Source organism: Vanellus vanellus (genome assembly GCF_965231255.1).
Source record: "Vanellus vanellus genome assembly, chromosome: 9".
Taxonomy (NCBI): Eukaryota; Metazoa; Chordata; class Aves; order Charadriiformes; family Charadriidae; genus Vanellus; species Vanellus vanellus.
Window position 1 is genome coordinate 12,782,019 of NC_138914.1, and position 16,141 is coordinate 12,798,159.

General features: G+C 42.1%; 1 protein-coding gene across 1 annotated transcript in view; it reads right to left on the bottom strand.

The window, feature by feature from the left end:
• Window positions 1-16,141, bottom strand: part of LOC309675472 (netrin-4-like) — a gene marked incomplete at both ends in the record, with an annotated part of 52,521 nt that overhangs the window by 10,868 nt on the left and 25,512 nt on the right. Inside the window, 2 exons of the mRNA XM_082487793.1 lie at window positions 3,543-3,731; window positions 4,277-4,403. Of these exons, the coding sequence (XP_082343919.1) occupies window positions 3,543-3,731; window positions 4,277-4,403 (316 nt within the window). The remainder of the gene's footprint in view (window positions 1-3,542; window positions 3,732-4,276; window positions 4,404-16,141) is intronic.

Here is a 16,141-nt window from a genome sequence, read left to right on the forward strand (position 1 = left end):
AGGCTACCTCTGCAGACAAAAAGAAATAGCAGATTCACATTTACATGTAAAATTTCAACAGATTTTTTTTTTTCAAGGGAATGTCTTTGCAGTCTCACATTGGAGGGTCAGCAAAGGGTGGTTTGGATAGTCCCAGGACATCCAATTGTTATACAACTTTTTTTTTTCCTAGCAGTGATTAAGAGAGAATGCTGTTCATTATTGTGACTAATGCTTAAAGACTCTTTCTGGGCCTGGGCAGTGTCCTGTTAACTTTCTGGGAGCCTGAGGGGGATGTCACAGCTGAACCTAGACTTTGCTCTGGATGGCAGAGCACTCTTCAAGCGTGCTTTCTCAAAGGGATTAGCACAGCATTTCATTCAGCTTTTTCATCAGATTTCCTTTCCCAGCTCAGTATCTACTGTACACAAGGGTCAAGTTTTGATCTCCCATTGAGGTTTTTTTTTTTTTTCCTCTGAGTTCAAAATGGGAAGCTGAGGACCAGGTTGCTCTCACCAAAATCATCCATCCAGTCTGCTGTTTGCAGTTCATTACTGCTTTTCAGCACTTGCCCAGTGGGTGGGTTTTTCATTTAGTGTTGTTAGTCTGGCACTGTTTGCATGGTTTTCTCAAAGTGAGATGATGCCTTGGAATTGGTACATTTAAATCCTCACAAGCATGCTAGTGCAAGTGGCACCTCTTCAATTTATGATCAGCAGGCTGAGGTACGAGAGAAATGTACCTGGTGGTCTAATTGTCTAATTTCTTACATATTAGCAATGCTCAAAACAGTAACTGTTTTTTACTGAATAACCAGTTGTTTCTAGGATCACACAACCTGAACAATTTATTCAGACCACACCAGATTAAGTTTAATAGCAATGCAAGTTTGGCAACCTAAAGGATGGAGAAGAGGGCCTCTGTCTTACATCCTGCACGAGGCCTTTCAGTTTAATATCTGTGCTAGGCATAAGGAGCTGATGATGGTCCTGGAGGTGAAATCTTCCCTATATCAAACTGAGTCTGTTCTAACCAAAACAACTCAGCCTGTCTGCACTGGTGTTTCTGGTTTTGCTGTCACTGATAATAACCAAAGCAGTGAAAAGTTCCCTGAAAATTCTCTGCAGAGGTACAACATAACATGAAGTGCACACTTATACACTGCCTGCAGACCACGTGGGGAAGTGTTTGGGGATCAGTTCTTTCATCATAAAACACACTACCCTATCGGGGTAATTTGTCAAGTGTCATTGTGTGAATTCTCCTCCTCACCTTAAATAGTAGAGAAAAGGCACAGACTAACCACACACCCCCCAGGTTTCTCTTGACTCTGTAGTTATATCTGCAGTATCCCTTCTATTTCCACACAGGTACAAGCATCACGCACACATCAGTCTGCTGTAAAAGCTGAGGCTCTCCCTCCTCTTATATCTTATATCTCTCCTTATATCTTGATATGGCAAACATCCATGCATGTCTCTACATGCTTGTGAAAGGTCCCGTTGATTTGAATCATGCACAGATAGGGTCATGCTCACCTGTTTGCAATAATGCTGAATCAAACCCGTTAGATTCATCTCAGCCACCAGAAACTCTAGTGCAGGCTAGTAATCCAGAATACCTCTTAAGTCAAGGAAGAGAAATAGATATCCTCTAGAGGCCGATTCAGCTCATCTATCCCAGGCATCTAAGTTAAACTGCAATAAATAATTCCCTAGAGGTCCCACTGTTTCTCCACTGACTGTACAGGGACCCTAGAAAAGACATATAACTTTCAGGTGGTTAAAGCAGGACAGCAGCTATCTGGGCCTGAGCACACAAGTCAGAGGGGAAACAATTGCATTTGGGGGCCTTCTGCTGGCAGCAGCATGTTCCCAGGTGAAAAGAACATTATTGTGCTTGACTGGCGTGATAGGAATAAAGCTCTTTCAACAAGGTAAATTTCTGAACAGTTTTTCTTTTGCTATGCAGAGCATTGGCAGGAGGTACCGAGAGGCCTGTAACCAGACCAGACAAAAGAGGCAGAGGTAGAGTCAAGGTCTGATTTCATCCAGGCAGACTGTTCTAGGGTTTCCACACAGATAGGCTGTATTTTCAAACTATGTTTTTTCCCCTTTGCTGCTCTCCAGTGCTCCTTGATTTTAGCGGTTATCTAATACTATACATGACGTTGGTTACTACACCATCACCCTGCTGTTAAATACAAGAGTTCATACACAGATTCTTTCAGGTACTATGAGATTGAAAACTAATCTTCTGGCACAACAATTTATTCTCATTCCAATATTTTCCTGCAGCAAATCTGCTCAGAGTAGAAACAGGACTAGAAGGGGGCCACCATAGAACACTGTGGGGTACAGGGTGAGTTAGATAAGCTCACCCCCAACCCTGTCTGCTGATCAGTGTTCTGTGATGAACAGTGTGAAATCAAAAAGAAGGGGTTGTATGGAAGCTGTCTGTGCTGGCACTGAGATCCAGTGGAAAGAATACAAAAGAGCAGAAACATAAGATGCGTTGTGCACAGAAAGTTTAAGCAATATCACAGGCAATACAGTCGTAGTGAGAGGAGTGTTTTGTAACCTGAGTGTTTAAGAGGAATCTTGATGAAGAACATCAAAGGGTCAGGAAAACTTCAAAAGCACGTGATGCCAGTGGGCATGAGTATAGGTGACAGAGGATGAAGTTCTCTGTGCTGGCAACTGGTATCTGAGCTATGGGGAAGGAAAACTATCCAAAGGGAAAAATGAAGTGATGTATAGTGTTGGAAATAGCAACCTCCCAAATAGATGCCAGATGGAATCAGATGTGTGAAGCCTGGCAGGATACTCAGGAAATGTTTACACTAAGTAAGGGAGATTTGGGCTATGTTCCAGACTGGCTGGGTGCGAACTACCTTGATCCAGAGGTTGTACACTGAGGGTGTACAACCATTAGTGCCTCTATGCTTGAGTTACTTCCTAACACATACTGCTGAAGTGTTAATGAGGCAATTAATTTGGGCAGAGCACCCCACAATACAGCTGTAGAATCCAGAGATAAGTCTGAATGAGCTCTGATCTATTTGTTCCCAAGTGGATATGCACGGTCTCATGCTTCCTACACCTCCCGCAGCCATTATTATATATATTTATCTGCACAGATGTTGCACAATCAAATGGAATAGCTTATACATAGGCACACACAGGCTTAAGAGATGCAGAAAAAAACCCAGCTAAATAAAATATGCTTCAAGAAAAAAGGAACCATATTATTTTAAATGCAAGCACAAGAAGAATGTACCTTTCCCCAGAATGCAATTCATTTAGAGAACTGTAGCAGTTAGCACAAATAAAATGTGTGATAAATAAGGGGGATAAATAGACACAGAAAATTAGGAAGACGTCCTTTGATCAGAAAACTGTAGTTTAGGAAAATAATACAAAGAAAGGATAGTAATACTCTTGAGTTACTTCTACAGGTATTATTGATTCTGTAGGAGTTAATTATTTCTTTCTTTTAATAATTCTTTTAATGATTCTTCCACCATTCTTTCATCTTCACTGCACGTAACAATAGTCACTTACGTTTGCAGACCTCTGTAGAAGACATGGGTTTCCCTCTATCTCGGTAATACCCTGGTTTGCACCTTTGACACCGATGTCCCTCTGTGTTATGCTTGCAGTTGTCGCAGACTCCACCACTGCGTTTTCCCGATGCCAGCCAAACACTCAGGTCAAAATGGCAGCTGTCAGCATGGTTGTGACAGCGACACTCTGGTGGGAAACAGGAGAATTTATTTCAGGCTTATATAACAGACATAGCAATACTATTCAAATGGTATCATTTTCCTACTGTGAATCATGGGGGAAATATCTGAGTGTAACACATTTCATCTGCCTGCAATCCTTAATTTTCATAATAACTAGAAATTGCAACAGAGAATGCGAGTCCCAGCAGGGTCTGAGAAGCCTGGCTGGTTGTGAGCTGCGTGCTATTCTTACAGTAAGACAAACCAGTCTAATGGTATCATAAGCGCTGCACAAAACCCTGGAATAGTAAAACACCTGAGGGGACATAGCTGCACGAAGAACAGATTTCTGCCATCTAAGTTCCACTTCCCAATAGCCCAAATGGGTCAGCTGCAGTAAACCAACATGCATAATGAGGTTTTCCATCAATGACCAGCATCTATCATTACCAGTTTCTGTAATAGCACCATTAGTGTAAATCGACAGAAGTCTTCGTTAGGGAACTTTGCTTGCTGACATGGTGAGTGCTCATCCTGAAAGCCTGGATCAGTAAACTCCCTCCCACTTACTTCTGCATTCATTTGGCGCCCCTGTTTTTCCATCTCCTGGCTTCCAAGGCTGATCATTGTACAGCGGTGCACATTTCTCACAGTGGTCCCCTGCTGTGTTGTGTCTACACACACACTTTCCATGGACCTGTCAGGAGAAAGAGAATACATTCAAATAACTACAAGCAAGAACATGGTGGAGTGCCCAACAGCCTCACGAGGAGATGGGACTTCTCCTGCACAACTCCCACACAGCTGCCTGGCTCTTTTAGGAAACCCACGGAGCCTGGAGCTTAAACATGTAGCTTTATGTCTTCACACAGTCACTAATGATATAATGATAATTTTTCCTGTCTTCCAGTTTAAATGCACATGGCAACAATTTCTTTTTAACCCTCCAGTTGGCTATTTTACTAACTAACTACATTGATGAACAGCTCTAGACTATTTAAATTGGGTGAGCTAACACAGGTTATTTTGATTTACAAGTTCAGGGCAAGAGCATGCAAATAGCCTGAGCAGGTAGTCACCTCCAGGCAGTATCAAACACACTCTTGGCTAGCAGAGTGGACTCACAGGAGAGCAGTCCAACAGAGGATTCTGGACCCTGTCTTATCTGACATTAACAGTGGTCTGGAAGAGAGAGTAAATATAGGGCAATGAAATCACCATGAATTACTGAACTATAAATTGTTAGAAGAAAAGGCAAGTAATCCTGGACCTCCTAGCACAGTTGGGTCACAACAACCCCATGCAGCACTACAGGATTGGGGCGGAGTGGCTTGAAAGCTGCCCAGCAGAAAAGGACCTGGGGGTGTTGGTGGACAGCTGGCTGAATATGAGCCAGCAGTGTGCCCAGGTGGCCAAGAAGGCCAACAGCATCCTGGCCTGTATCAGGAATAGTGTGGTGAGCAGGACTAGGGAAGTGATCATCCCCCTGTACTTCGCACTGGTGAGGCCCCACCTTGAGTACTGTGTTCAGTTTTGGGCCCCTCACTACAAGAAGGACATTGAGGTGTTGGAGCGTGTCCAGAGAAGTGCTACAAAGCTGGTGAGGGGTCTGGAGGACAAGTCTTATGAGGAACGACTAAGGGAACTGGGGTTGTTTAGCCTGGAGAAGAGGAGGCTGAGGGGAGACCTTATCACCCTCTACAACTACCTGAAAGGAGGTTGTAGAGAGGTGGGGGCTGACCTCTTCTCCCTGGTGACAAGTGATAGGATGAGAGGAAATGGGTTCAAGTTATGTCAGGGGAGGTTTAGATTGAATATTAGGAAACACTTTTTCACTGAAAGGGTTATTAAACATTGGAATAGGCTGCCCAGGGAGGTGGTGGATTCGCCATCCCTGGAGGTGTTTAAAAAAAGGGGTAGATGTGGTACTTAGGGACATGGTTTAGAAGTGGTTTTTGTCAGAGTAGGTTAATGGTTGGACTTGATGATCTTAAAGATCCCTTCCAACCTCAGCAATTCTATGATTGTATGATTCTATGAAACCGTAGGAAAAATATTAAACCTGGAAAAATACCAACCAGTATACCCATCCAAACCACATATTCCGTGAGAGGAAAGCACTGATATTTGAAGAGACTTAGGTACTGTAGGCACCAACCTACCAACTTACATATGAATATAAAACAGGTTAGCAGAAAAGGCCCAATAGAATTTTGGGCTGTGTATCTCAGAGCACTGTAACTCCAAGTGGATAGGAAATTGTACCTGCAATGCTGTGTTCAGCTTTGAACATCTTATTACCCCATAAATGAGAAATTGGAAGATGTTCAACAAAAATGAGCAAAAGCTGGCATGGCTGAAGAATGGGGCTGATCTACAAGCAATAAGCATATAAACCCACCTAAGCTAGGAAACAAGTTTACAAAATATTTGAGGGGGAAACAGAGAGGTACAAAAAGTCTTGACTAAAACTGGCTGAATAGTAGAGTTCTCTCTGTGACTATTTACTTGAAAAAAGAACTTGCTTCCTCTGTACTTATCTGCCTTCACTGGAACACAATAATGATTTTTAATCATGGAAATATTCTAATATATATCAGTTTTGGAATCATGTATTCACACCAGAAACCTGACCTTGGAAACTGAGCTAGTCCAGCCTTCAAATGGAAAGTTACTATTGAAACTGGTTCAGTTCTCAAGTCATTTCATGCACCAGGAATATAATAGCCAGTTCCACTACAGATTCTGATTTGGTGCACAAGAGTTTGTAATATTGAGCCACATTCAAGAAGTCGTTACAAGAGGGTTTTTGTGTTGTGTTTTTTTGTTTGCTGGTTGTTTTTGTTTTGGTTTGGTTTTTTGTTTGTTTGTTTGTTGGTTGGTTTGGGGTTTTTTATATATATTAAGAAATAGGATTCCAATGTCTGTTTGCAATGCCTCAGAGAAAGGATTTCCCAGAGAAACTATTTGAGGAAACACCCAGCACAGGGAGTAGGAGAAAAGGAAAGATGGTACCATAGGTCACGTTCTATACTCATCACAAAAGAAGCTGCTAATTAGTGGTATGTATTTCACATGCAAGGAGGCACTTGTACTAGAGCAGGAAACGCACAGAAGTCAGGAGCAAGACCCCTCTCCCTCTGTGCGCTGTTGAGGATGCTAAGCTCTGTAACCACTGTCACAGCTCTGGCCCACTGCACGTTACACAAAAAGCAGAGGCTGAAATTTCATTTTGACTGGGGTGTGAATTGAATCTAATCCTTTAATCTCACCACTAATGTGAGTTATGTTTCTCCATAGTCTTTCCTGAAAGTCAGACTCTCCCGTTGCTGTCCTCCCTTCCCCCAGCTTGTGTAGCAGGTAGCTTGGGATCAAGAGAGAAATGTTCAAAGGAGCAGTTGCGTGAATGCGCTCCCCTGCCCCCAAACTCATCTCCCTGCAGAAATTTGCTCTCCGCTCCCCTGGTTTCTAATCCTCCCAGACCAGATATGTCATGCAGCTAGCAAAGGGGATAGGCTGCAGCTGATGCCATCGCCCCTCTATGGCCAGCTGGCAGATTTGCTGCTGCACAGAGCGGTTGGCTGCCTCCTCACGGAAGACTGAGCACAGACTTCAGGGTATGCATTTCTGACAAAGCTCAGCACCAGCAAACCTCAGGAGGATACAGCATGTAGCACAGTATGTGATGCCTTTCCAGACCTTTGTACGAGAAAGTCATCCGCATTCAATGCGCTAAATAGGATGACAAATTACAGAGACAAAGACAAAAATACTAATAAGCAACAGTGTCAGGCTTTTCCCTATTTGGGTTTGGCTCTTCAGGCTTATAAGTTCCCCGCTGTGGACACTGACTTTTTTCAGAAGCCATAGAACAGCAAAAAGGACCAGGAGTGAGAAAAGTTAAAATGAGCCTACCCCAGAGCCATGGATTTTAATGTCCCTGAACTTCAGGCGCTATCTGAACTTTCCAGTTCATTCCAAACTGAACCAGAACCAAAATCTTGGATCCAGTCCCTTCTTAGGAAAATGCTAGTGTATTTCAATGCAAAATTTGTAAGTTGGGGCATTGGGTTTTTATCAATACATACACAAACTGTACATTCACTATACAAACCATTACATGAAAGAAACGCTGAGATTGTACAGTCGGGAAATGGGAGAATTAAACCATGCAATCTTGTTTTAGCCTTGAATGACATGATCAAATATTCATTATTCCACAAGACCCTGTGCTTACAGTGCACAGCACAGATGGTGTGAACACTCATGAACAATTATTCAGAAAGTAAACAGGAAAATTCAGTGAGAAAGGAAGAGTCTGGCTGTTCTTTGGAGGTAAGATGTGTTAGTTCACTCATTGCCCACTGGTTTGTTGCAAACTGTAGTTTGTGGAGGCTATCTAGGAATGGCATGTTGTGAGTAAGACAGAGGCGTAAAGGAAGCTTCCTGCCTGTGATCCCTGCTATTGAATGGTTTACCAAATATGTGTGGAAGGATGACTGGCATAGACAAAAGGGTTGAAAAGCCAAGCAGCCAGCAAAGCCACTGAGCAGGCGGAAGTAAACAGTGGAGCTGGCATGGAACTTTTTTAGGAAGTGTTAGGCATGAGGAGTAACCTTTTTTTTGTATAGGTCTAAGAACAAGGAAAAGAGAATTGATGGGTATTGGGGCAAAGGTAAAGGATAATGGAAGAGAAAGCAAGTCTGCCATATGTTACCTGTGGATGGGTATCTCATCGAAGGTTTTTTCCATGGAGAGTAATCTCATAGATGGCATTCATAGGTGAAAATAGCTAAGGAGGAGAGTGCAACATGAGGTGATAATGAAGTACAGAAAGGAGTTGGAGAGGAGAAGAGAACAGAGACTAACAGCTGAAGGAGCACACACACAAAAAAGGCGATGGATGTAAGCAGCCATTGCAGAGAGATTGGTTAATGCGGGAGAAACTGAGCTGTAGAAGAGACCTGATACACTTAAGCATGAGGTGAAATAAGGGTAGGTGAGATGGCTGCAAGTAACGAGACAAACAATTTGTTCTATTAGAGAGGAAGAGATAGGAGAGGCAGCCAGAGGCCGAAGTCCAGGAAGGAACAAGAATGAAATACAGGATGCTGTCAGATAAAATGGGAAAAGGGATATCGAGTTAGGGAAGGAAGAATGTAAGAGTCACACTCAACACCAACATGAAGACAGCAGGTGTGTCCCTGACTTGTTATTCACTGCTGAAGTTAAGTCCGCATCTCTCTCACAAAGTGGGTCAAAAAAATTAGAAGGCTGTGCTTTCTACCAAATGCAAGACCTCAGGGTGCACTGGATCCCAAAGATGATCACACCAAGGTAGAGAAAAATAGTCAGAGAAGTACAGATTCAGGGGAACTGCACTGATATTTTTCTATGCCCTAGAAACCCGGGTCAGAGTTGCAAGGAGATAATGATGATCAAGATGATCGTCAGGGAGCCGCAAGGACCAGTTGCTCTTTAAGGGTTGGAGAGCTATAAGCTGAGGGTTACCACAGCACAGGCTGTGCCCTTACAGAGAGGACACCATCCTGAGCACAGCAGGCAGAGCAGGGAGCTGGTGCCACAGTCCACTGACAGCCCCAGACACAGCAAGGGGATGGACCAGGGACAACTCAGGAGCAGCAAGAGACAGGCCCAGAAACAAACTTACAACATGGGTTCAAAGTCCTTCCAGGAGCCAGAATGAGAGACAAAATACAATACACATGAGGGGGGTGCACCAGGAGGGAAGCTACCTACAGCATAGGCCCAAGGTCCATCCATATATTTCACTTTATCCTCAATGTTCAATATGTGACACCGCATCACTCGACATATACTAATCCCTAGATACAAAAGTATTTAGGCCTGTATGGGCTTTTCCTCAGTGCTTATTGCTGCAATAATTGAGTACTTCAGAAATATTAAGGAATTTAATTTTATGACACCTCTCTTCATCTGCTTCTCCTCATTACTGCGATAACTCTAGTTGTCTCCAAGGATCATTCCCATTCATTGGAGCATCACTGTATTGAGAGTTCAGTTGCTCTGACAATTTTTTTTGAAGCTGGATGGTTCCTTCCAGAGTTATTGTGGGGAATGGATCACAAAACCAGATGCACTGGCAGGCAGACTGTGTGATCATATAAGCCTCCCCATTCCATAAAACCAGTCTGAGGTACTATGTACGTTACCTGTAATAGTTTGTATTCTCGCAGTCCTGCTTTCTGAGTGCATTCAGCCGGGGTTACTCATGTCACTAATGAATGCTATGAGCTCTGAAAGATGAAAACTGCTGCTTTAAATTCTAATGTTCTGGCTGCATCAAGCTTCCAGTTTTCTAGTCAGCTTTTGCAAAGCATAGAAGTTTATAGACTGACATACTTGCAGTTAGAGGTTGTTATTAGTCCAGGAAAGGAACAAAAATGCTATGCTGTACTCTCAGTCACCATCATATTGGATTTAATGACCACTTGAAAGCAAGCCTTGGTTTTGTGTCTTGGTATAGCAGCTATATTCCCAGGCTGTGGTTTCATGATGTCTTTAGGGACAACCTTGATTTGAGACATTTCTGCTTTCCTTACTACTTCTTTCTATGCTATCACCTCCTGCATTGTGCCTTGAGTCATGTGTAAATTGGGCTGTGAAACTAAACCATGTTAAAAAAAAAGTTAAAACCGCTTTTTTTTTTTCCCCTTGGCACTAGTATTTGAAATCTGGATTAATTCCCTCATCTGCTTCACAGTACAGTCGTGCTGTTACAAGTCTGGTATTGCTGCCAAAGGCTTTGATTTGTACATCTACCACCTGAGCAGCTTTGAATCGGGACATAGAGGAGGTTATAGCTTCATGGATTTTAATGCCAGGATGATCAGTTCCAGTCATTTAGCTTGACCTGCTATACTAAGCCATGAATTTCATTCAGTAGTTCTTACATGGGGCTCAGTAATTTCTGTTTGATTTATAGCAAATACTGTAGAACCACCTTCTGCTTTTATACAACGGTTCCAAGAACTTACATGATACTTATTCACCTTTGACTGCACAAAGTTGCTTCACCTGAATTCTGATCTGCAGCTGAGAGACTGGACATTTTCCATCTGTTTGTCCCACAATTTTTTGATTTTTTAAACTCTGTTCAGCTTTGTATAACACCTGAAGCCTCGTGCTTTCTCTCTGCCCATTTAGTTTCTTTTACCTTTCGTCCTTTCAGTAAATGTTGTGGTTGTTGCTCTTTCTCCTGGGCTATTCTCAGTCTATTTTGGGGCTTTTTTCCTAATGAATGAAGGTTAAATTTGGAAGCCTTCCAGAACAGAGCAACTGTTGCTGATTCGGAGAAAATGTTTGTCTTTGGGCTCTGTATTCACTTTGTAATGTTGCCAGAGAAACTTTGGATACAGCAGTTTGCAATGACATCAGAGGCTAGTCCCTTACCTGCTTTTAGTAAAATGACTCTCTGTCATTTTGAGTGGTTAAATACAAAACAGTGTCTGCTATTCTGCTTTATTTCTCTTACAGTTCAGATGGGCTCTGTTGTCTCTCCAAATGAAGAGATGTAGCCATGCAGATTTATAATAAATCCTTCAATATCAGGTACTGAGGAGAGCACATATGACTTTTAAGAGGCTAAATTAAATTTAGCTAAATTTCCTTCAACTTTTTCAAATTCAGAAAGACCTAAAAGAATGGGTGGCTTGGGAGTACGTTCCAGATTATAGTGCCTGCTATGGGTCGATTGACAGTTCAAATTCCTGCTCTAATCAGGAATGAAAATTGTTTTCCTATGTCAATTGCTGGTTTCTGGGAAAAGCTCTAATAAGTGCATGTGTCTAAAAGCTGGTACGCATATGGGTCTTTTCTGAGGGAACTGAATTTCTGGCTCATACTTGGTCACTTTGGTAAATTAAGTCTGAGGGAACTTGGCAGGGATAAGTAGAGCTGGGACACTCACGGCGAGGCCACCTGAGCCTGTACAGGTTTTGGTCTCCACAGCAGTGAATGAATGAGCTGCCACTGGTTCCAAATTCACTAAATAGGTAATGGTGAAGAAAAATCAGTGATAGCGTTTAGTTGAATATTCGGACTGGCATCACTAAGCCCCTTTTTGAACAGTAACAAAGAACAGAATAAATAGACCGGAAGAGGTGCAAAATTCATGCCTCATGTGAGGGAATATAACTCAGCTTGTGACAGTTTCAAGACACAACTCCATCCTCTGCCTGTATTCACCTCCATCAGCCTTTACACACGTGCCCGGCTGTACCTTAGCTCACATTTTACTCTACTTTCTTATTATTTTCTTTCTCAGTGCTAACCTGATTTTTATTCATTTTTGGGCTAAGCTGTCCTCTTATTTTTACCTGCAGTGCCAACAACTCCATTATCAATCTGTAACAAACTGCATACAAATAAGGGCTGTCATGCCGAAATGCAGCCTCTGAGTTACAGCAGGTCCCCAGCTCTTGGTGAGTGTCTTAAGAACGGAGGAAGCAGAAAGTAGAGCAGGGCTCAGTGTTTTAATAAGGGAATGCCTGAATCACAGCGTAACGAGTAAATACCACCATTTGAATCTCCTGGAAGTGAATGGTACAAGTGAGTTTGGTTTTTTTTTTTGTTTTTTCTTTGTTCCTGATGCCACTGAACAGTCTGGCCTGACTGCCAACATTTGCTGAAGAAAGACCCAGAATTAGTTTTCAGGGGCGGAGGAAATGGGATAAGCTCTAAAATCATGGACATGGACAAGGATTTGTGGATTTACAGGTCAGGCATAATGGGTTAGCACATTGTGGACAGTTCAGAGAAGCTTGGACATGGCCTGTTCATTCAAGAGGCAAAATAATTCTGTCATTTACTTTGTAATAAGTCTGACTAACTCCAGCAACTGTGTCAACTTAGCTGGGTTTCATTGGTTAATCCGCAGTGGCTCTAGGGGTGTGTGATTGAAAACCCACTGCCAAAGTGGGCCTGAGCTCTTCTCTGAATTTCTACCTCTGTGTTGAGTGAATTTGGCAGCGTGCATAGCTCCCATTCAAGTGAAATTATGTTGAGTAATGGAATAGATGAAGCCAAGAGAAAAATAGTTTTCTGCAACTTCTCTGCAGATGGCTGCAGCTTGGAGAGTGGGGGAAGGGCAGGGCTGGAAAAGGTGCAGGACCAGCCAAATTTATAATGAATCTGGGAAGGGAGAAAAAGGGTGAGAAAATCCATGACTAAGCAGAAAATGTGTGCACGGCAAGGAACGGATTCTAAATGCCTAAAGGGTGCAAAGCTACTCCCCAGGACCCTACCCTTCCAGCACAAGAGTGAGCCAAGGCAAGAGGATATATGTACGATTTTATAACTTTTGCACTGTGTAACATGGAATTTGTTTATAATCCTATGCAAAATTTCTCCATGTTTTGTGCGCAGCTGCTGCCGAAGCGTTAAAATGCAAACTCCACGCACCAGCCAGGTACAACTCTAGAAAGATTTGCTTAAATTACTGGGAGATTTATTAGGGGTGAGTGAACTGGCTGAAAGGCCTTGAAAAGCCTTGGTAGAAGACTGAAACCTTTTGTTCTTGTAACATGTAGGTGAGCTGAGGACAGAAACAACATAGCAGTCTGTTCAGTCCCAACAGAGCTTAAAAACACAAGGACTTAATGTATGAGGGCAAACACAGCAGCTCCTATGATTGTCACGTCACAGCAACTTCCTAGCATTGGGGGCTGTGTCAAATTCAACTTAGAGAGACAGAACAGTATATATTGTATGGAGCTTAAACAAAAGAATCTCAGAAATTCTGTACTATGGGACATCAGAGAGGTACTGGTAGTAAGTGGTGGCTGATAGCTGTGAGATGAAGCAATTATTTCTGTCTTAGACACAGGCACAGAGACTCTTGTAGCTTTAATGTCATAAGCAATCCTTAAAAGAACTATAAGGCATATTTTACCAGCTCTAAAATATATTTACAGTTGTTTCCCATCAAATGGTTCAACTAGCAGGGTTATTATGGTTCTTTCAGAGATGAAAGTAGCAGAGAACATCACTTAAGTGATTAACAACAAAAAAACACTATTAGTGACAGCAATTAAGCAATAAAATTAAAATATGTTCAAATAGCTCACCCATAGCCATTGCTTTTAAGAAAAGCTGTGTTTAAAGGCTAATAATGTCAGACAGGAAATTGTTAGCTATCCCAGCCCACAAAGTAAGAGTCGTTTTCCTACAAGTAAGATGAGTGTCTGCATGGGTGGATCTACGCTGAGCCCTGTTTCAGGAAAGCATTTAGGCTTGTGTTTAAACACCATTCCTCAATAGGCATGTTTTTCCGATTTGGACTTCAGTAGTAGTAAAAGGCATTTCCACAACAATAATAAATTGTAGGAAGAACTTGTTGACTTTATAATTACAGAATTCCTGCTGACTGAACCACTGTAGGGATCATACCATCAAAATTGCGGCTATTCTCTAAACCATAGATACTCAAAACATCATGTTGATGGTATGACTGCCAGATGCTCTGCCTGCAAAGCATAGGTTCTCAGTAGAGCTTGTGGAGAACCTGCATGGGTTAAGTTAAATGCACTGCGTATAATCAGAAGCGGGTAGAAGGACAGCCCACACACCCTATGTGCAACAAGCAAATTAAAGATGCAGTACGCCATAGTATATTGTCAGGATACACCAAAGTAGCCAAATTAGCCATCTTTCATAAGATGAAATAGCACTCAGGCTAATTTAATTTCAGAGCTCACCAGAAGGCAGGGTATGTCCTCTCTAAAAGGGAGCGTGTGGGCCAGTGCAGGAGAATAAGGCTGTGCAGCAACACAGAAGTTCTCTTGCTGTTGCCTGCATTTCAGTGGGCAGTGCTAAGTGGAAAGGCAGGGGGTGGGCAGACCGTTTTACTAAATCATGTAGGAACGGTCTATGGAACCATTGTAGGCCTGAGCTTACCTGAATGTCAGTTCAGAACTGTGTGAACTGCTGCTTACACGTATCCCTGCTATTCCAGCTGAAATGACAATAATGCAATGTAGTGCTGATACTGTTGGGAGAGGAGGACCATCTTGTTAAAATTTGAGTCTAGTGTCAAAGAGCCAGGAAAACCAGAAATGTTCACAAAAACTATGGAGAAGAACCCAGATTAACAGAGCCTAAATCTGTACTGAATGGGACTCTGAAACCTCTAAGATCTTTTCATCAGGACTACTACTACAGGTTTTCTGCAGTTCTGGGAGATACCTGATGTAGCATCTGAGTCAAAACTATAAGGCCAATCAGAATGAATACAGACACCAATCCAGAGGTGTGCTTGAATTTGGAGGGTACAATATATCTAAAATAAAGGAGGAATATGTACCATGTTTTTGCTTGGATTCACATTTTTAGCTACTCAGAAGGACAGGGCTGTTTGTTTGATTTTTGGGTTGGCCAAGAACCAGCTCCTGGCAGTAATGGAGGCATTACTTTAATGTGCCAGTCTTCCTCACAATCACTCTTGAACAACAAGAGAAGCATGGTATATATAGGAAAGCTCTTTTTCGGTTTTATTCACATATTCTTCAGTTAAGGTTTCCAGTGACTTTTGTGAGAATGTGATAAAACAGGATCTTCTGGATGTGACCTACAAGACAAGTCTTAATATGCTTTTCCAACTTTTATCTAAGTAATAGTTTGAGAACTTAACTGTCATTTAGAGTCACAGTTTTGAAGCCCATTTTCCCCTACAAAACTAGGCACTCAGTAAAACTATCCACTAAAATTAAAGATAACCTTTCCATGATGCTCCTTTGTCATCTTCTTTATTATCTCTGAATACAAATATCTGAAACTTTCTCATCCACCTGCATGTTCCCACAATGGTTCTTGTGAAATGCTTCGGTCCACTGTGGGTAGCAGAGGTGTCAGCGACACCACTTTCTTTTCATGTAGTTCATGTAATTCATGACTACTTTTTGCTCCATAATTTATATGATCTCCTTCTGTGTTTTCAGATCATTATGGGTAGAACTTGAAGTCCATATTCAGTTTTAATTTTTGGAAAAAAAATCAGCATAGGGAGGTCTTTCTAGAATTTATTCTGATGTGATCTAGAAGCTCTTGTGATTTTTATTTTTTTTTAACATTCCTGATGCTACTGATGCTACTCACATAGCTGATATACACTGGCTAACTTTTTCCTGAACAAAACCTGCTCTTTTTGTTGCCAGCTACAACAGAGAGCACCTCCTGCATCTCCGAGTGCTGGGTGTCATGCGGACTGGCACAGCTTGGATCAGATAGTGTGAAAACTTAGCTGGGGATTATCAGTAGAACTGCAGAAGGTATTTGAAGTGAAGGTAATATTTGCAAGAGATACGACAGCCAAGTCACCTAGAAAATTGCTGTAGAAAAACAAGTTTTACCTTATGTAACCTCCATTATGCCAAACAAGGAATCTTACTTAGGACC